The 21,677-nt window shown below is 45.3% G+C and overlaps 1 protein-coding gene across 1 annotated transcript in view; it reads right to left on the reverse strand.

The window, feature by feature from the left end:
• Positions 1-9,328: 9,328 nt before the first annotated feature.
• Positions 9,329-21,677, reverse strand: part of RRM1 (ribonucleotide reductase catalytic subunit M1) — a 135,888-nt gene continuing 123,539 nt past the window's right edge. The window contains exons 18-19 of the mRNA XM_033949190.1: positions 17,924-18,112; positions 9,329-10,271 (exon numbers count right to left, since the gene is read on the reverse strand). Of these exons, the coding sequence (XP_033805081.1) occupies positions 10,077-10,271; positions 17,924-18,112 (384 nt within the window). The 3' untranslated portion in view covers positions 9,329-10,076. The remainder of the gene's footprint in view (positions 10,272-17,923; positions 18,113-21,677) is intronic.

A 21,677-nucleotide genomic window follows, 5' to 3' on the forward strand; every position in this document is an offset into this window, starting at 1 on the left:
GACTTTATAAGGTGTGGTCCATCTTGAAAGGAGGCTTGGTAGTTATTCCGGGATAAAGAATGTCCATTTGAAGATGCAAATATTGTGATGGAGTCAGAACCTAAGAGCAACAGTTCCTGGGACTAGAGTCCCTTGAAAAAGGAGGGTAGGAATTTTTCCTACAGGCTGGGTGCTAGATCAACTTTAACCTGAAAAGTCTGATGACCTAAGAGACTCTTTTGTCCTTTATTCTTCATCTTTCACTCAAGGTAAAGGGATAGTCGAATAAGGTGGTACATTTTTTGATTTGCGCTATACCTCCTTTCTTTAGAACAAAAGAAAAAAAAAAAAAACCATCCTGGAAGGGAATTTAGTTCCCAACTGCTACTCACAAAAGGAGGAATGTATTCTTACCACCTTGAGACACAGTTTTATGCTCTCTAGTCAATAGATGGAGAGAAAAAAAACTTCCTTTCCAGCATTTTCCATAGGAGTGCACTATGGACCATCCCCCCTCTTGTTACACCTTAATGGGCTCAGAGTTAGGTACAGACTAGCACTTGGTGCCAGGAGTCACACCAAATCAAATCTGGTACAGATCCCCTTTAGTCTATAAACAGCACACCTAGCCAAGTTCCTACGATTTATTTCTATCATCCTGCTATCTATGCAAGTCCTCGACAAGGCTTCCCTTTTTATAAACCTCATCACCGCCATTTTCATCCCTGTAACAGGGAAGACACACACAGGAGAAGCAGGCCATGTTAGGAGACTAAGAGACCCTTTAATCAGAGGAGCCCAGAGAGCACACCATAGACCTGTCTGTTTGCTGAAAAGCACACAAGTTAATATTCCAGGCAGCTACTGGCAGGTCACCAAGTTCAGATACAATGGCCTAAGCCCATATTCCATACTAAGACCAGACCAGAAGTTGCCCCTATCTGTTGAAAATGAAGCAAACTGCCTAGGCCACAGCTATATAGGCATCAGCACTGGAAAAACAGATTCTGTTTTCAAGGGCTGGGTGGATTGCATCAACCTATTGGGCACATGGATGGGACTTACAGAAGTAAAAGGCACGAGGTGAGGAGTGGTTGAGTGGTACAGCTGCTGCCTGAGGATGGGGGATCAAGTTCACTTTAATCTGCCATGGTTCCAGGTATAATTAAGTACCTATAGATATAATATGTAAACTGCTTTTGCATTGAATTAGACAAAGAAAAAAGTTATCACTTATATAGCACTGTACATTTTGACAATTTATAGCATATCCCTGCTCAGAAGAACTTACAAGCTGGGTTGAGGGTGCAGAACCCAAGGTGTTAGGCATTGAAAGCACTCTCAGAGGTGGGCCTTTAACACTGCCAAAGACAGAGACCACCACAGGGATTTGGGCAGCTTGTTCCAAACATATGGCACTGCAAGCTATAAGGGACAGTCTGGAGTTGGCAGTTAAAGAGAAGAGCTTACCTACTGAACAGGGGACATGGAGAGAGTGAGTTGAAGGCATGGATAAGGGTTTTGGGTAGTATGCTCAGAGAGGACGGGGTAGATTTTGATAATTATATAGAGGAAGAAGTGGCAGTTTTTAGCAATATGTTGTATCTGGGCGGTAAAGGGGAGAGAAGCATCAAAGATAACCCCGAGATTACAAGCAGACAAAATAGGAAGGATGAGAGTGTTGTCTACAGAGACAGAGCACAAGGGAGGCAGAGAGATTGGTTTAGGCAGGAAGATGAGCAGCTCTGTTTTAGCCATATTCAATTTAGATGGCGGTGAGACATCCACATGGTAATGTCAGACAGGCAGGCTGAGATTCAGGTCTGGGTTGCAGTAGAGATATTTCATGCCATGGAAGGAGATTAGTGAACAAGTGTAGATTGAGGGAAGGCTGTAGAAGAACCACCACTGCGTACATTGAAGGTGCAATGGGAGAGATAGGAAGAAAACCAGGAGAGGGCAGAACCCTGCAAACCCAACAAGGACAGCATATCAAGTAGGCAATGATCAACAGTATCAAAGGCGGCAGACAGATCAAGGACGATGAGGATAGAGGCCTTTGAATCTATCCAAAAACAAGTTATTGGAAACTTTAGTTTCTATGGAATGCAGCAGGTGAAAGCCTGACTGAAGTGGATCCACAATAACATGGGATGAGAGGAAGTACAGGCAATGGCGGTGAACAGTATATTCAAGTAACTTGGATGAGGAGAGAAATGGGGTGATACCTGGAGGGACCCATGGTGTCCAGTAAAGTGATAGGTAGCGGATGTGACAGATAGGAAAGATGACAGAGGGCGAGATAGCACAGAACAGGAAGTGGGTTTGGAGGATGAGAGGTGCATTGTTTCCTCCTCAGTGATCTCAGAGAAAAAAAATAGGGTGGAGATATTGGGAGGGAGGGGAGGGGAAAGCAGCCTGGTTGAAAGCTCAAGGTGAATCTTATTGTAGAAGAACTCTGCCATTGTCTGGGGAGAAATTGAACGGGGGGGGAGGAGGGGGGAGATAAGCAGCAAGGAGAAATTAGGTTCTTACCTGCTAATTTACTTTCTTTTAGCTTCTCCAGACCAGTAGAGGTTAATCTTTACGAATGGGTATATATCCAATCATGACCAGCAGGTGGAGACTGAAAACAAAACTGTGGGACAGTATATAATATACTCCCTTCTCTATTTACCTCAGTCTGCCGAATAGCCAAGCAGAACCAAGAACTGGAAAACAGAAAGAAAACAATACTCCGAACAGGAGTAACAACTAACATACCCAAGTGCTGTTGGAAAATGCAGAGGAGAAATACCCGAAGGAAAATATCCCCACAGCTCGCCAGCCGAGCCACAGCCGCTGTTCTTTAATTCTCCCCGGCCCTAGAAAAATACTAGAACCCACAGCAAAAAACAAAAACTGCCCGCGAAACAGCCCCAACAACAACAGACAGGGTGGGGACCTCTACTGGTCTGGAGAAGCTAAAAGAAAATAAATTAGCAGGTAAGAACCTAATTTCTCCTTCTTTAGCACTCTCCAGACCAGTAGAGGTTAATCTTTACAAATGGGACATACCAAAGCAGTCCCTCTCACGGGCGGGACCCCCGAAGGGCCAATACCAGAACACGCTCACCGAACACCACGTCCCGACACGCCTGAACATCTACCCGATAATGTCTAACAAAGGAATGCAAGGAGGACCAAACTGCAGCCTTACAAATCTCCGCTGGAGGCACGAGCGAAATGAGCCTTGAGAAACTCCGGAACAGGCTTCTGTCTCAGAAGATAAGCGGAAGCAATCGTCTCCTTGATCCAGCGCGCAATAGTAGCCTTAGAAGCGCCAGCCCCCCGACGAGGACCCGCCAGAAGGACAAAGAGATGATCGGATTTCCGGAATTCCCGGGTCCGCTGCACATAAGAGTGGAGGACCCGACCGACATCCAACTTGCGCAGCTGCCGTTGCTCAGAAGAGCCCTCCCGACTACCCAAGACCGGGAGGACCTTAATAAATAACCTTAATAAATAAGCACAAAATTGATTTGCTATTCTTTGGGATTCTGTGTGGAATATTGCTACTCTTTGGGTTTTGGCCAGGTACTAGGGAACTGGATTGGCTACTGTGAAAACGGGCTACTGGGCTTGATGGACCATTTGTCTGACCCAGTAAGGCTATTCTTATGTTCATATGATCTAGGCGCCAGTTTTGTAGGCGCCCACATTTTTTTTTTTTTTTTTTAAACTATTTTTAATTTGGTTTTAAATGACCGGGAGGACCGATTGATTGACATGAAAAGGAGAAACTACTTTCGGCAGAAAGGAAGGAACAGGCCGCAAGACAACCCGCTCCCTCGAAAATTCCAAGAAGGGAGCCCTACAAGAGAAAGCCTGTAGCTCAGAAACTCGCCTAGCGGAAGTAATGGCCACCAAAAAGACTGTCTTCAGAGTAAGGTCCTTCAAAGAACAGCCATCCAACGGCTCGAAAGGCGGATGCACCAACACAGAGAGAACCAGATTGAGATCACAAGAGGGAACAGAGGGCCGTAGGGGAGGCCTGAGCAACTTGGCCGCCCGCAAAAAGCGAATCACATCAGGAATGGCCGACAAACGCTGACCTGTCACCAACCCTCGAAAAGCCGACAGGGCCGCAAGTTGAACCCAGAGAGAAGACCAAGTCAAGCCTCTATCCAGGCCATCCTGCAAGAGCTCTAGAATGTTAGGCAGGGAAGCGCGAAAAGAGACCACTCCCCGCGCCCGGCACCATCCCTCAAAGAGACGTCAAACCCGCACATAAGCCCGAGAGGTAGAAAGCCTCTGGGACCCCAAGAGTGTAGAGATCACCTTATCTGAATATCCCTTCTTACTAAGGCGACCCCTTTCAAGAGCCAAGCTGTAAGACAGAAGGGAGACGGGTCGAACATGGGAATGGGACCCTGCGTCAGAAGATCGTCCAAGAGAGGCAGAGGAAGAGGATCCACCACCAGATCCACATACCACGGACGTCGAGGCCAATCCGGAGCCACCAGAACCACCAGACCCGGATGGTGAACAATGCGAAGAATTACTCTGCCCACTAATGGCCAAGGAGGGAACACATACAACAGCCCCTCCGTTGGACACGGTTGGACCAGAGCATCCAGACCCTCGGCCAGACCGTCCCTGCGACGACTGAAGAAGCGGGGCACTTTAGCGTTGCCACTCATGGCCATCAGGTCCATCAGGGGCTGCTCCCAAGCCTGCACTATCAACTGAAACACCACTCTCCTGGATCCAGGAAGTGACGACTGAGGAAGTCCGCCTGAACATTTTCTACCCCGGCTATGTGAGAGGCCAAGAGGTCCAGAAGATGGGACTCCGCCCAAACCATGAGCCGAGCCGCCTCCTGCGCCACCTGAGTGCTCTTGGTGCCCCCCTGACGATTGACATAAGCCACCGCCGTGGCATTGTCCAACAGGATTCTGACCGACTTGCCCAACAAAAGGGAGTGGAAAGCTAACAGCGCCAGACGGACCGCTCTGGTCTCCAACACGTTGATCGACCAGGAGGCCTCCTCCGTGGACCAGGTGCCCTGAGCTGAGTGACCCAAACACTGAGCCCCCCAAACGAGGAGACTCACATCCGTAAGGAGCACCGTCCACTGCGGGAGATCCAGACCCACCCCCTGAACCAGGTGAGGGGTCCGGAGCCACCAACGCAGACTGCAGCGCGCCATGCCTCGCAGGGGAACAGGAACATCCAACCCGTGCCTCTGGGGAGACCACCTCCGGAGCAGAGCATACTGAAGAGGACGCATGTGGGCCCGCGCCCACCTCACCACGTCCAGGGACGCCGCCATCGACCCCAAGACTTGGAGGAAATCTCACGCCTGGACACCGGGACGACAAAAGTAGGCGAATCTGAGATTGCAATTTGCACACCCGGGCCTCTGGAAGGAAGACCTTACCCAAGGAGGTGTCGAACAGAACCCCAAGGTACTCCAGACGCTGAGCCGGGACCAACAGACTCTTGGAAAGGTTGACCACCCAGCCCAGCGACCAGAGAAACTCCACCACCCGAGCCGTAACCCGAGCCTGCAACAACTTTGCCCGAATCAACCAGTCGTCCAGGTAGGGGTGTACCAGAATGCCCTCCGACCGCAAGGCTGCCGCGACGACCACCATCACCTTGGTGAATGTCCGGGGAGCCGTGGCCAGACCAAAGGGAAGCGCACAGAACTGATAGTGCCGACCCAAGATCGCAAAGCGAAGGAAGCTCTGATGAGAGGCCCGAATGGGAACATGCAAGTAGGCCTCCGTCAGATCGAGAGAAGTGAGAAACTCCCCCAGCTGAACCGCCAGAATGACCGACCGCAGAGTTTCCATGCGGAAAGAGGGAATCTTGAGAGCCCTGTTGACCCCTTTCAAATCCAGAATGGGGCGAAAGGTCCCCTCCTTCTTGGGCACCACAAAGTAAATGGAGTACCTGCCGGTGCCCCACTCCGGAAGGGGCACTGGAACAACTGCCTTGAGATCTATCAAGCGCTGAAGGGTCTGGCGAAAAGCCTGCGTCTTCCAAGGAGTCTGACATGGAGAGGCGAGGAAAAGGTCCGGCAGAGAACGGGCGAACTCCAGGACATAACCGTCCCGCACCACCTCCAGGACCCACTGATCGGACGTGATCTCGGCCCATTTGGGGAAAAATTCGCGCAGCCGGGCCCCCACCGGAACCAAAGGAGTCATTGTGCAAGACGGGAAGCGGGGGAACCGGCGGAGGGATTCCCTGCCCCCCGACGGGCCCCCCGAAAGGGCTGCATGCGCTGGAAGAACCGACCCCGGGAAAATCCTGGAGCCGGGAAAGAAGCAGCCCCACGCCCAGGGCGATACTTGCGAAACTCCCGCAAATGCCCCTGGGCAGCGCCACCCCGAGATGCAGGGCGGGCACGGTCCTCAGGCAGACGGGGCACCTTTGAGTCCATCAGAGTCTGAATCAACTTATCCAATTCCTCCCCAAACAAAAAAGACCCCCCGGAAGGGAAATTTAGTAAGCTTAGCTTTGGACGCAGCATCCGCCGACCAAGCGCGCAGCCACAAAATACGCCACGCGGCCATGCCAATGGCCATAGACTTAGCCGAGATCCGCACCAAGTCATAAAGAGCATCTGAGAGGAACGAGGCAGCCATCTCAATCTTCGCCACCTCCTGATCCACCAAAGACCAGTCATCAGACTCCCGATCCAGGACACGCTCAACCCACCGAAACACGGCGCGAGCGACCAGCCCCCCACAAATAGCCGCCTGGACCCCAAAGGCAGAGACCTGAAAATTTTGCTTAAGGATGTTCTCCAACTTGCGCTCCTCAGAGTCCCGCAAGGCAGAACCGCCCTCCACAGGCATGGTATGCTGCTTAGAAATCGCCGAGACCACCGCGTCTACGACTGGCGATGCTAAAGTAGCCCGATCCCCCTCTGGGATGGGATACAAACGAGCCATGCTGCGCGCCAAACGAAACGGCACCTCCGGCATTTTCCACTGTTCCAGTATAATATCCCGATGCATAGGAAAAGAGCGGGAAACGGAGCGGATCCCCCGTAGCAGAGGGTCTCCGGCGGCGCATCCTCAAAACGCAACACTGAAGAAACCTGTTGAATCAGGTCCGGCAGCTCATCTCTCTGAAAAAGGCGCACCACGGACGCCTCTTCGCCGGAGGACGGGAAACCCGCCGCCAGCGGCCGTCCCCTCGAGAGGGTCCTGGAAATCCTCAGAAGGGTCCAGGTCCTCATCCAGACCGACATGCTCCTCCGACCATAAATCCTCGTCCCACGACACCCGCGGACGCTTGGACAAGGGAGGAGGAGGAGGGGACGCCACAACAGACGAGAGAGGCAAAGCCGCAGGGAGTGCGGAGGAAACCCCACTCCCTGAAACCCCCTGAGCGCATCCGGGACCCCCAGCAGCACAGGCTGGCTGCGAGTGTCTCGCGCCTGGAGCACAATGAGCACTTTTTCTCTTTAGAAGTGCTCATTGCTCCATACGCAACCTAGCTATAAAAAAGTGCCGGTTAGATGAAAAAATACAGTAAAATACAGTTTTCTTAAAGGGAAACAACCCTCCAGACCAGCACTACCTCAGGATTTTTTTTTTTTTTTTTTACAGAACAGACTCCACAGGCTCTCGAAGCAATATGCCTTGCTTGATTTAGGGGGCAAGGCTTACTGCTGAGGCTCCTCTAGAAAAATGTGGGGAGGTGGAGGAAGTGGGGGGAGGGACCCCGCTCGAGACCCGCCGGGTTTGACACCCCCGAGGTCGGACGAACCCCCAAACAGGGCCCGCCCCAGCGCCGTCTGGCCAAAAACAGGGACTATAAACCCCCTAAACAAATTCCAACAGCCCTACCAAGGGAGATGGGTACAGATCACATCAACACCTGCTGGAGACTGAAAGAAGACTGAGGTAAATAGAGAAGGGAGTATATTATATACTGTCCCAAGTTTTGTTTTCAGTCTCCACCTGCTGGTCATGATTGGATATATACCCATTTGTAAAGATTAACCTCTACTGGTCTGGAGAGTGCTAAAGAAGGGTGCTTTGAGGAGGGAGTTTAGTGTGGTAAAGATATGGCAAGGGTTGGAGCTAAGAGAAGTGGTTAAGTGAATATAGTATTCTTGTTTGACCAGCCAAAGGGCAGACTGGAATGATGTCTGCATGAATTTGAAGTGGGCATGCACATGGGAAGCCAGACACGTTCAAGGTAACAGGCACATGAGCACAGTTAGCGGATGCTGGGTTTTGCACACCTATCAGGTCTTGAGATTGGAGGAGCCAAGGGTATCTAGAGCAGAGGAGAGAATGGTAATATAAGAGGACAGCTTTGTTGACAGTCTTGTGTGATATAATAGCTTTATTATAAGCTAAATAGTTATTAAACTAAGAAAGCTGTTGCCTAAACAAAGGGCTGCTCGAGTCCTGTTTACCATCAAAGTACAGGCCCAGATACACCTGAGGGCAACAACAATCCATCAGGGAATACAGCCATGTTAGAGCATCAATTGTTCTACTCGTTTACAAGGCATTTCAATATTAAGGAGCTTATTTGCATGGTCAGATTGGAGAATGAGCAATCATGCAGAAAACCACATGAGCTGTTTTCTATATCTTGGCAAATTCGATAGTTGCTAAAGCTGTCAAAACAAGTTTAGAGACCATCACTGGCTTTCGTGCATCTGGGCCACTGTTGATTCCTACAAAAAATTCATAAGAGTGATGTACAATACATGTCTCTCACCTGCTAGCTAAACAAATTTGGCAGGAGGCTTCATGAAAGCCACTTAATGTAAGGAAATTGTCCGTTAAGTCTCATTGCAACCTAGACATTCCTTATGTGCTTTACAGAAAAATAAGTAGATGCAATTGCTGAAGTCAAAGGCATCAAAATGTCTAGTATATCAGCAAAATATTTAACTCCTAAATGGGCTAACTTGTTCCAGGAAATGTTATGATGCATTGGAGGAAAGGGGAGATATGATAGAGACGTTTAAATCTCAAAAAATATATCTATGTAATTAGCCTAGTGGTGAAGCTACCCACTGAAGCACATTTACTAATCGTGGAGAAAAGCCTCAACTGCATTAAAAAATGCTTTCAATATCAGATAGCAACCATCAGATATTGAAAGCATTTTTTAATGCAGTTGAGGCTTTCTCTCCACGATTAGTAAATGTGCTTCACCACTAGGCTAATGACATTGCTATATTTTTTGAGATTGGATTTTTTATTATTATATTATTTTTCTTGAGAGACGTTTAAGTACCTACTTGGCATAAATGCACACAAGTTGAGTCTCTTTCATTTGAAAGGAAGCTCTGGAATAAGAGGGCATAGGATGAGTTGTGACAGGCTCAGGCGTAATTTAAGGAAATATTTTTTTTTTAAAGAAAGGGTGGTAGATGCATGGAACAATCTCTCGGAAGAAGTGCAAGAATGCCTGGGATAGTCATAGAGAGAGAGGAAGAGATAATGGTTACTGTGGATAAGCCATTTGGCCTTTATCTGCCATCATGTTTCTATGTAAAAAGATATGACCTACCGCCCGTAACCCTGTGTTACAGTGCCTAAAGACAAATGTGCTTTGGCACGCTAAGAACCCAGATTATGGCAAGATCATACTTTTTTTTTTAGTTTTGTTTTACGCCTTAAAACCCTCAAACCCATTCAATGCACTAATTTGTTTACAACAGCAGCTGAAGCTCTTTGTACTAACACAGGAAATCATCCATCTTTCAGCTGAAGATGGCAGTGTGATGCACTTTCATACTGAAAAAAATTGTGATTTTAATTCATTACAACGTATTTATACAGTAATGAATTAGGGTTTTAAGACTGTCCTGTCCAGATCTGTTTCAGCACCAGCAGCCCTTTCTAGAGAGCAGAGCTAGTAATTTGTAGTCAGGAGATCAACATGGTCCATGTGCAGAAACCTCAAATACTAGGAGATATACAAAGTTCTTGTATGAAAAGTTCAGCTACAGCACATTAACCCCTCCAGAAGTAATTCTTCCAAAAATATGCCTCCAAGCAACACACCACAGGAGACAAATTAAGGAAGGAACTGGTCCACAAAATGACGACCTCTTCTCTCCCGACCTAGGATCCACACATGAGACATTCGTCTCTGTTCTCCAGGGAACACACCATAGCAGCCCTGTTCCTTTCCTTCTCTTGCTTTCTTTCTTCCTCCTCCAATGTCTGCTTATCCTTCAACTTCTCCTTGTTCAAGGTGAACTGAATCGGGTTAGCTGCTGGCTTTGTCCTCAGGTAGTACATTCCAGTCTTCAGGCCCTGCAAAAAGTAAGCAGGTTCATGATTATGGATGTAAATATAAAGCAATGACTAGGATACACAATCCTCCCAGATGTTTCAACTAGGCTAGGGAGGAAAATAAAGAAAACCTGGTATGCAATGCTGCTGCTGCAGCAAATCACACACATCTAGTTTCCTCTGGGGAGCCCTGGAATTTGTCCACTGTTCAATGCCACATATGGTCACATGATCTGGTAAACCTGCTTTACTTTTCAATGCATTTCTGCTATGAATAAATATAAAATAAAAATGAACTTTTAGTTGATTCCAATTTAGTTCCTGCTTTATAGGCTTCTAATTCTAGTTCATAGGATCTGGCAGCACAGCTACCGAAGGTCTTTTCCCATATTTTCTCTCTCTCAACTCAATGAGTCACAGCATTTTGGACCCATCCTTGGCTAAGACTTTCTAGAACTCTGATTTGAGTCCATTAAGCATTGTCACTCTTCAGCCCCCACGATTCTGATCACCCTAGAAACTGAATCCAGGTCCTTTCATTCATTTATTAAAAGAAATCAAACAGCCATTTCATCAGCCTTCTTGGAGATTACTGTCAGATGCTAGAGGCGTATAGCAACACTTTTTTTTATTATTATTATTCATTTATTTGAAATTCATAAGAAATACACTTGTGCAGGAAACTCAAACAGAAAAATTGCAAACAAGCAGGTACTTTTAACATAAGACAATAATAATAAAGTTCTTAGACCCAAATATAAAGTCAAAAGAAAGGGGGAGGGGCCTTTAAAATTATAGGACTTGTAACATCAAAAAGAAGTAAAAGTAATCAAGAAATAGCTTTAGCGTGAAACAATTCCTCTCATATACAATATTATCCACTATTCTCTGATGATCTTTTTCATGTCTAGAAAGCTCCTTTGGTATTCAGGAACAAAGAAGGTATATTTTGTCCCTAAATATTTGATAAGGCATTTACAAGGGTACGCCAGTTGAAAAGTAGCTCCTAAATCTTTTGCTTCTTGCCTCATAAGCAAAAATAGTTTCCTTCTTTCTTGTGTCTCTTTATTAACATCGGGACAGACCCAAATGCATTGTCCCATGAAAGGAGCCTGAGCTTTACGAAAATATAACCTCAATACGGCATTGAGATCCTGCTGAAATACAAATGAAGCAAGCAGAGTAGCTCTTTCCTCAATTTTCGTAGTAGTTGTTTCTAGAATCTCAGATAAATTCCAGTATTTATCTGAGATTCTAGAAACAACTACTACAAAAATTGGGATAGATTAAATTATTCATTCTGGTGGGAATCCCTATGTTATATCTTTAAAATGAAAACGTTTATAGCCATTCAGAAGGGTTATTATAAAACATTTATGGAAGTTTTGGAACCATTAACTAAATATTGTAAAGATTGATTTATTTGTATAATTTGGGGAAAACATACACATCCAGAGAGGGGGGAGGGGGATATGTTTTGGCCTCTGTTAAGAAATATAGAAGAGTTGATTACAAGTATTTTATGAGATGTTTGTAAATTGAAAATGGGTGGGGAAAAATAAGTTTTGTCTTTATTTTATTAAGGGCTCCTTTTATCAAGACGCGCTACGGGGGTTAGCGTGTCAGACATTTCATCACAAGCTAACTCCCGCAGCAGCCTAAAATCCTAAAACCTCATCAATGGAGGCGTTAGGTACTAGCGTGGCAGGCGGTTTAACACGCGGTATTCCGCACGTTAAACCGCTACCGTGCCTTTGTAAAAGGACCCCCAAGTATATTGTGATGTAATGATATTAATTAATGTAAATGCATCATCTTTTGTGCACAATTGAAGTTTTAAAAATGAATAACGAATATTTAAAAAAAAAAAAAAGAATCTCAGATAAATTTCCCAAGTCAAGTGGTTGATCCATAATTCCTTGAGTTGTTCCTGGTGTTTCGCTCCGCATCTGTTTTTTAGGACTAGGCAGGTAATATATTTTATTTAAAGGCGGAATAGCTTCAGGAGCGAAGCCCAATATTTGTTGTAGGTAATTCCTGAACATTTCAACAGAGAAAATCTCCAAAGCTTTTGGAAAATTTAATAAGCTCAAGTTTAAGCATCTATTATGATTCTCTAATTGCTCTATTTTTCTATGGATTAACAGTTTGTCCTTAATTAAACCCTCATTAACAACTTTTAGAGCAGTCATTTCTTGATTAAGAGACACAAATCTTGATTCATTTTCAATTTTACTTTCCTCTAATGATTTTGTTACCTTTTTCACCAAGGTCGAAGTCTCTTCAGAAGTATTCAATACAGTTCCCTCCAACCTCTGGAGCATTTTCCAAACATCGAACAGTTACTTCCATAGGGGTCGATGAGATATCGTCTGCCCCTGGCTGATTTTCATAACCTGCAGCCCCCAACTCCATCTCAACCACCTGGGTATCGGGGCCACTCCGAGGCACAGACGCATCCGCCGCGAGGCAGGAGGGATTGTTGGATCTGGAGGCGAGAGTGAAACTTCCGGCTCAGGGGAAGCGCCTGAGACGCTAACGCCAGCGAGCCTCACAGTCCAGCGAAGAGAGGAGTTCTGGTGGCGAAATCCAGGATGGTCTGGCGCAAAGGCCTTCAAAGTTTCGGCCGTTGGAGGTCCTAACCGGAAGGATCCTTTCCGCTTTGTATGAGGCATAACTTCAGCAAGAAAAAACAAGCGGAGACTCTCCTGTAGCACACCAGTCACGCCACCATCTTGGCCACACTCCGACAGCTGTTTTGCAGCAACACTTTTCTAAGAAAATCACACACTGCCATGGAAAGGAGGACATGCACTCTTGTTGGCAATTTGCATCTGTATGGAGTACTCGGATAATCTAGTCGTCGTAAATGGAATCACAAGGTGTAGAGTACTTTTATAATCAAGCAATGTTTTATGCAAAGCAGCATGCTACTCCAGAATTTCTGGATGAAGGTTTGTGCTTTGGTCTGCTCTTGAAATGGAATAAACTTAGCTTAGCAGTAATAACAGATGTTCCAAAGAAAGCAGTGCCACATCTGTCATAGTGCCAACGGGGGGGGGGGCTGTCCTTCCAAAGCTCTTAAATGACTTTAGTGCTTCTAAGCATGTGCAGCAATCCCACACAACCATCTGATTGCATCACGCTTTAGTACCGTCATCAAGCTTAATGAGCTCAAATCCAGGTGGGTGGGTATGTACAGCTGGAACGTCTGTCCTTCGATTCTAGGAGACTACCAACTTTTTTTGCCTATTCTTGACAGACTTTCATGTTCATTCAAGTTGGCTGGGGGTCATCTAAACTGCAGTTTTCAGGTTTTGCCCCAGATTTTCTACCAAGGACATTCACTTTCTTCTTGCCGATTGGGATCACAGTCCTGCTGGAGAGGTAGGCTCTCGCCAATCCCAGTGCCAGCCTGGACTGGGCTGATTTTGGACTAAGTTTGCCCACCTTTGCTGCTTCCAGTGCTCTTCACAAGAATGCCTGTCCATGCTGCTGCAAAACATCCCACAGCATAATGCTACCACCACTACCGTACCCTGCTTTAGGGATGGGTCTAGCAAGACGTGCTGTACTTTATGCCACAAATTACCTAGCACTGAGCAAACATTTCCACTTTCATTTTAGACTCACAACCTCCTGTGTGTACGGGGTTTCTCAGCGTAGCATATTGTTTTTGTTCAGTAGTGGCTTCCCTCATGCCCCTTGCAAATGTTTTCTCCTTAGTCCTAGCAGCCTCATCTAAATGTCAGCAGATGGAAACACTTGGGCTACATAACCTAAAAGGAACTACACTCTGGCCCAAATATAGGCTTCATATGAGTTAAGAAACCCATTTAGAAACTTCTTGCCTCTAGTAGTCAAACCTACAGAGGGCTTCGATAGCTTTGATGTCACTGGGTTAGCTGATTCTGGAGCAAACACTGGAGTTGGCAATATCATAGTCCTCAAGGAGTATCTCCTGACTGTAGCATGGGCCATGTCTTTAAAACTGCTGGTCTCCTTATAAGCCATGTCACGAAATTAATAGCAACAAGGGTTGTGCCTTGACACTAGCCACAGAAAACAATGGTAGGAGAAAAAAAAAGATGGAAACTTGAAAACAAAATACTAAGGACACTCTGTGGGTATAGTGTGGGATATTCTCAAGACGGTATCTAGGTCTAGTTTTGTGCAAAACAGCTAGAGAATTAAAAAGGGAAGTAAAGATCTCACATTTTGACTCTCGAGCTGTTGTTCTGCTCATGGTTACAGGTAGCTGATGGCAAATGAGATGCAGCAGACAACTGAGATTAAAACTGCACCCTTATGAACACAGCAATAAAACTGGTAAATACTTTTTTTTATCTGCATAAGCAAGTTGCAAGACTTAAAACAGTGATTAGTGGCTTACTAAATCAACTCAGTTTAGAGATTGTTTTAAGGAATTTTTATCAGGACTTCTGGGGACAGCAAAGGTGGATGCTTGAATGAGGGTTAGGGTTCCCTTTTCTCCTAGTTCTTTATTATTTTCCTGTAGCAAAACAATAAGAGTCTATAAATTGGCTGTGTCCTTATTAGTCTGTTAACAGGTTATACTTTTTGTAACAGGCTTTGCTGTTTGGAATTTTGGATTCAGTAAAAGGCCAACAAAGTTGTCTTTTTCACAATCCTGGGCAGCAACGTTCCCTCAAACATGAATTTTTGATTAGGTTACAAAAGTTAGACAGTTCTAAACTTTATAAATCTTTCTTCATTTTTCATCTTACAACAAGTGCATAAGTATTAAACAATTGACACTGAAAACATCACTTGAAATTCTATCATTATATAATGGTAATGTATATTTTAATCCCTTCCCTCCCACCCTTCCAATCTCATCCTCAATCAAATATATCACTTAAGTATTCTTTCTTTTTAAACTAAACATTTAATAAAAATTCAAATTCCCCCCTCCCACCCTCTCGTTCACTAATTATACTTATAAAGTGAAATGCTATCTGTTCATTGCAATATTTTGTCAACGGCCCCCATATCTCTTTAAATTTACCAAAATTTCCCTTCTGTATAGCTATCATTCTTTCCATTTTATAAATGTGACATAACCAGAAGTTATAATTTAGTCTATTCCATATAATATTTAGACAGTTCTAAATCTAATAGATGCTGGCACTGTCATCTTTTTTTTTCCCCAATTCTTTATTCATTTTTATAAAACTTACAATAAGTGTAACAGCAATTATAGCATATTAATCTCCAATACAACACTTAATATTCTATTAAAATCCATATCAGAATTTATCCCCCTCTCCCCCCTAATCAATTACATTCTTTAAATTCAGGAAAACCTACCATAAACACCCTTTATATATATCTTTTTTTTTTTTCCAACAACAAAAAAATCTCTTCCCCCCTCCCCCCACGCTGGATGTGTATTTTTAAGAGGAAATATAATATTCAATCATTGCAATATTTTGTTAATGGCTCCCAAATTTCTTGAAATTTTCTAAAATTCCCCTGCTGTGTGGCTATTGTCCTTTCCATTTTATAAATGTGACAAAGAGTTCCACCAGAAACTGTAATTGAGTCTTTTCCAATTACTCGTAATCTGCTGTATGGCAACCCATAGAAACATAGAAAAAAGCAGCAGAAAAGGGCTATAGCCCACCAAGTCTGCCCATTCCAAGTATCCCCTCCCCTGAATTTACTCCCTTAAAGATCCCACGTGAGTATCCCATTTTCTCTTAAAATCCGTCACGCTGCTGGCCTTTATCACCTGGAGTGGGAGTCTGTTCCAATGATCCACTACTCTTTTGGTGAAGAAGTACTTCCTGGAGTCGCCATGAAACTTCCCTCCCCTGATCTTCAGTGGATGCTCTCTGGTGGTCGAGGGTCCCATGAGCCAGAAGATATCATCTTCTGACTCGATGCGTCCCGTGATGTACTTATATGTTTCAATCATATCTCCCCGTTCTCTTCTTTCCTCAAGTGAGTACAGCCGCAATTTTTAAAATCTTTCTTGATACGTGAGATCCTTGAGCCCCAAGACCATCCTGGTGGCCGTTCGCTGAACCGACTCAATCCTCAGCACGTCCTTTTGGTAGTGTGGTCTCCAAAACTGAACACAGTACTCCAAGTGAGGCCTCACCATGGCTCTGTACAATGGCATCATAACTTCAGGTCTCCTGCTGACGAAACCTCTGCGGATACACCCCATCATTTGTCTTGCCCTGGAGGAAGCCTTCTCCACTTGATTGGCAACCTTCATGTCCTCACTAATGATCACCCCTAGGTCGCGTTCCGCCGTGGTCCTAACCAAGGTCTCACCATTTAGTACATAAGTTCTACGTGGGTTTCTCTTACCCAGGTGCATTATCTTGCATTTTTTAGCATTGAAGCCTAGCTGCCAAGTAGTTGACCATTGTTCCAGCAACAGTAGGTCGTGTGTCATATTATCAGGTAATAAGCTTTTGCCTACTATGTTGCAAAGTTTGGCGGCGTCGGCGAACAGTGATACCCTTCCTCTAAGTTCTTGCGTCATATCTCTTACGAATAAGTTAAATAGAATCGGGCCCAGGACCGAGCCCTGCGGCACTCCACTGATCACATCCGATGCTTCGGATGGGGTACCGTTCACCACCACCTTCTGAAGTCTACCGCTCAGCCAATCCCCAAACCATGTAGTTAGAGTGTCTCCTAATCCTATCGATTTCAGTTGTTCAGTAATCTTTGATGAGGGACACTATCAAATGCTTTACTGAAGTCCAAATATACCACGTCCAGTGACTCTCTGGCGTCCAGTTGTCTAGTAACCCAGTCAAAAAAGCTAATCAGATTAGCCTGTTATTCTTAGATGATATTTGGCTCTTAGCCCTAATTAACATGCTAAACATCACAGTATCATACGATAATGCCATTGGATTTTCCAACATACAATTTATTTGACCCCATATTGATTTCCAAAAAGCAAGAATCAATGGACAATAGAATAACAAATGATCTAATGTCCCAGCTTCGAGATGACATATTGACATATGAGGTAGTTAGTCATATGTGGGATGATATTACATCTGAAGCCCTCATTGGACAGATATAAATGTCGGCTTTTCCTTATTATGACCGGGATAGCCATGCAAATGGTTACTTGCAATTGGAAGAACTGGGATAACCTTAGCTTTACTTTTTGGTGGGCGAATGTATGCTTGAGTTATAGGTTATGAGAAAATGAATGCGGGTATGCTGGGGCATACTAAGAAATTCAAGTTAATTTGGGGCCCATTGACGTCTTTTCTGGATTCATTATAGTTGTCTTTTTTTTTTGTTGGTATAATACACACACCCAGGGGGAGGGAGTGCGGGAGGGGGGTATTTCTTTTGTATGGTTCTATTCCCTAATAAAAATGATGGTTGGGTGGGGAAGTTTTACTGTTGTATGGATACTGATTGATTATAAATGTATATATGATTACTATTATTTGTATAGATATTGTATTGCATTTTTGTTGGCTTTGAAAACTCAATAAAGATTTATTTAAAAAAAAAAAAAGAATTTTTGGGAAGCCAAACTACTAGCACTTGGCACACTGCCACCAATGCTTTTCTTTCCCACTACAGGAACAGATCACTTAGCAGTACTAGTGACTGATCCAACTACTGTGCCACAATTCACCATTCTCCCCCAACGGACAACTTACCTGCTTCCAGCCAAAGAAATGCATACTGGTGAGCTTGCCATAGTTGGGCTCAGCAATATGGATATTGAGGGACTGACTCTGATCAATGAAAGCTCCACGGTCTGCTGCCATCGTAATGACAGTTTTCTGGGAGATCTCCCACACAGTCTTGTAAAGTTCCTTCAAATCATCAGGAATCTCTGGGATATTCTACCAAAAAAGTGAAAAGAATAGAGGAAAAGAGTGAGTATTAGGATATGTTACTTATATTGCATTCAAAAGCATGTATAACACCTTTCCTAAATTTAAAAAAAAAATAAAAAAGGCGCTTCTTCTAGTTCATTCTATCCTTGTGTTTTCACACTAGATTTTGGTCTATAACAACTACTTTATTATTAAACTAGGCCAGTTCAAACCTGGTAATGCAAGGCTTTATAATAACGTAAGATCATCAGGTGTTCTGTGCTGGGTCCTTCAAGCCCAACAATCTTCTGATATCAGCTGATATGGGTAATTTACTCCGAAGCCAGAGTCAATCCATAAGTATAAGCACTAAAGCAGGCCTGCACAACTCAAAAATGAACCAGGGCAGAAACGAAGTTGGAAAATGTAGTGAGAGCCGCAGGTAGTGGCCACGGCTCAAGGCATCCAGAAGTGCACAGACGTTACCATGATGACATCACGCGCATGCATGACATCATCACGCTAACATCCACACATGCGCCCCTCCTCAAGGTTCTTTTCTATCTCCCTCCCCCCCGGTGTCCACATCCAGTATCCCGCCAGGGCCCTTGCGACAGGCGGGGCCTTACCTCTGCTGCTTCCTGTACCGCCAACCCCGAGGACCATTTTTCAAGCTGCTAGTGGTCAAGAAGGAGCGTGTGGCCAAGAATGAGCTGCAGCACCTGCGCAACATCACGAATTTGCAGGGGCACAAGCCACTCACATCTGTTCCACCGCCCAGCGCTCCCCGTTTCTGGGCCCAGCTGGGCAAAGAGCTGCAAGTGGCCCGGTGTTCTACTTCTTCCATCGGCCGCTTCCAAGTGCTGCTGCCCGCGAGAAGGAGCCCCGAGGCTTGGGCAAGATAGAGGCATTTTCAGCTACTGTTTGGTGGCAGCTGGAGCTGTTGGGTGCATTGAGCCGCGGCTAGACATGACCCATGCCGCCAACAAGCAACTGCGAGAGGATGAGCAAGAGGCTGCACAGAGTAAGAAACAGCAGGGTACCATTGGCCTCTGCAGCACGTTTCCTCTGCCCTGGTTCCACCCCTCCTCTGACGTCAGGGACAGCTGGTATGGTGAGCTATTTTGAGCTGCATGTGACCCACGGGCCATATGTTGGGCAGGGCTGCACTAAAGCATTGCCATACAGGGACAAACCAAAAGGTCCATCAAGCTCAGTATCCCATTTCCAACAGAGGCTAATTCAGATCACAAGATTAAAATTAATTTAATGCTGCTTATACTAGCAATGAGTAGTGGATTTTCCTGAAGTTTATGGAAATTTAAGAACCTTGTCCAAACCTTTAAACCTTGCTATGCTATCAGCTTCTACCACCTTCTCTAGCAAGAAATCCCAGAACTTAATTACAATAATTGTTGTATTCCCCCTAGTCTTTGACCTGTTGAAAAGAGTAAATAAGCAATTCACATCCACCTATTCTACTCAGTATTTTATAGACCACTATCATAACAATATAAGAATTGTTATACTTGGAAAGACCGAAAGGTCCATGAAGCCCTGTATCCTTTTTCCAACAGTGGCCAATCCAGGTCCCAAGTATTTGGCTAAATCCCAAGTAATAAAACAGATTTTATGCTGCTTATCCTAAGCAATGCATTTTCCTCAAGCCATCTCAATAGTGGCCTATGGACTTCCGTTATAGGAATTTTTCTAAACCTTGCTAAGTCGATTTCACCACATTCTCTGGCAACAAATTCCAAAATTACACATTTTGTATGAAGAAATATTTTCTCCAGGTTTTTTTTTTTGTGTTTTTTTTTAAATTCTTTATTCATTTTATCATATTACATCAAAGCCCTGATTCTCCAAAGTGCGTCCCGATTTTAGGCAGCTGTAGGCGTCCTACAGCTGTCTAATCAGCCAATCGGGATGCACGTTTTTTAAAAAAATGCTCCCCAGGCAGGCCGCCTATATTGAAGGCGCCTCCGGAAGCCTAGGGAGACCCGCAAGACACCTAAGCTCGCCTAAGGGCCTTAGGCGAACCTAGGCGGCCCTACGCGTCTCCCTAGTAGAGGAAGAGACGCTTACAATGTAGGCCAACAAAATGCTGGTCTACATTGTAAGTAGACGCGGCCGCTATACTTATTGCGGCAAGGGATCTCTCTGCCGCTATAAGTATAGCGGGCTGCGGCCGCCTGTCCGATCGCTGGCAGGAGGGTGCCCAAACCCTCCTGCCAGAAGATGCCCCCCCCCCCGACACTACCGATCGCTGGCAGGAGGGTGCCCAAACCCTCCTGCCAGAAGATGCCCCCCCCCCCGACAATATCGATCGCTGGCAGGAGGGTGCCCAATCTCTCCTGCCCGAAGACGCACCCTCCCCCCCCCGCGCTAACAGCCCCCAAACCTCCCCCCCACCAAACTAACCTTTTCTTTTGGCCAGACGGGTCTTGCCCGTCCAGCCGGCAGGCCCGCCTCATCGAAATGAGGCGGGCCCGCCCCTTCCCGGCCCAGGCTCTAGAAGCCTGGACCAATCAGGCCTTAGGCATAGCAGGTCCGCCCATCCCCACTAAGTCTAAGGCTTGATTGGCCCAGGCTCCTGCCAGATCGGTAGTGTCGGGGTGGGAGGGAGATCGGTAATGTCGGGGGGGGGGGCGGTCAGTAGTGTCGGGGGGGAGCATCTTTTGGCATGAGGTTTTGGGCACCCTCCTGCCTGCAATCGGACAGGGGGCCGCGGCCCGCTATACTTATAGCGGCAGAGAGATCCCTTGCCGCGATAAGTGTAGCGGGCCGTGTCTAATCTAACCCGATTCTCTAACCAGCGTCTGTAACATGGACGCCGGTTACAGAATCGGGGTTTAGTGTAAGCCCGATTCTGAATAGGACACCTCTCCCGGGCGTCCTATACAGAATCAGGGCCCAAGTGTACAGTAAATACCAGCAATTAGAACATAGCATCACTTGAAATTCTACAATAACATACAACAAAAAGATTTATCACCCACCCCCACCCAAAATCATATATAACTAAGATATATCACATGAATATAATATCTTATTTCATTCATATATATTATTAGTGAAAAATCCAAATTACCCCCCCCCCACCCCAAAACCACAAATATATCAAATTTGGGAAAAATGTAAGTTATTCATTATAATAATTTAATAATGGTCCCCACACATCCTTAAACTTATTATAATAGCCTTTTTGAACTGCCAACGCTCTTTCCATTTTAAACACGTGACAAACTGAATTCCACCAGAAACAATAGTTCAGCCTTTTATAATCCTTCCAATTATATATTATTTGTTGGATGGCAACTCCTGTCAATATCATCAAAAGCTTGTTATTATTAGCGGATATTTGACATTTAGCTCTCATAGACATGCCAAATAAAATTGTATCATAAGACAATACTACGTGATTTTCTAACAAGCAATTTATTTGATCCCATATAGACTGCCAAAAAGCCTTGATGAATGGACAATAAAACAATAAATGATCTAACGTTCCAGCTTCGAGATGACAATGCCAACATCTATTAGACTTAGAGCAATCCAATTTTTGCAAATGAACAGGGGTCCAGAGTGC

This window comes from Geotrypetes seraphini, chromosome 6 (genome assembly GCF_902459505.1).
Source record: "Geotrypetes seraphini chromosome 6, aGeoSer1.1, whole genome shotgun sequence".
NCBI lineage: Eukaryota > Metazoa > Chordata > Amphibia > Gymnophiona > Dermophiidae > Geotrypetes > Geotrypetes seraphini.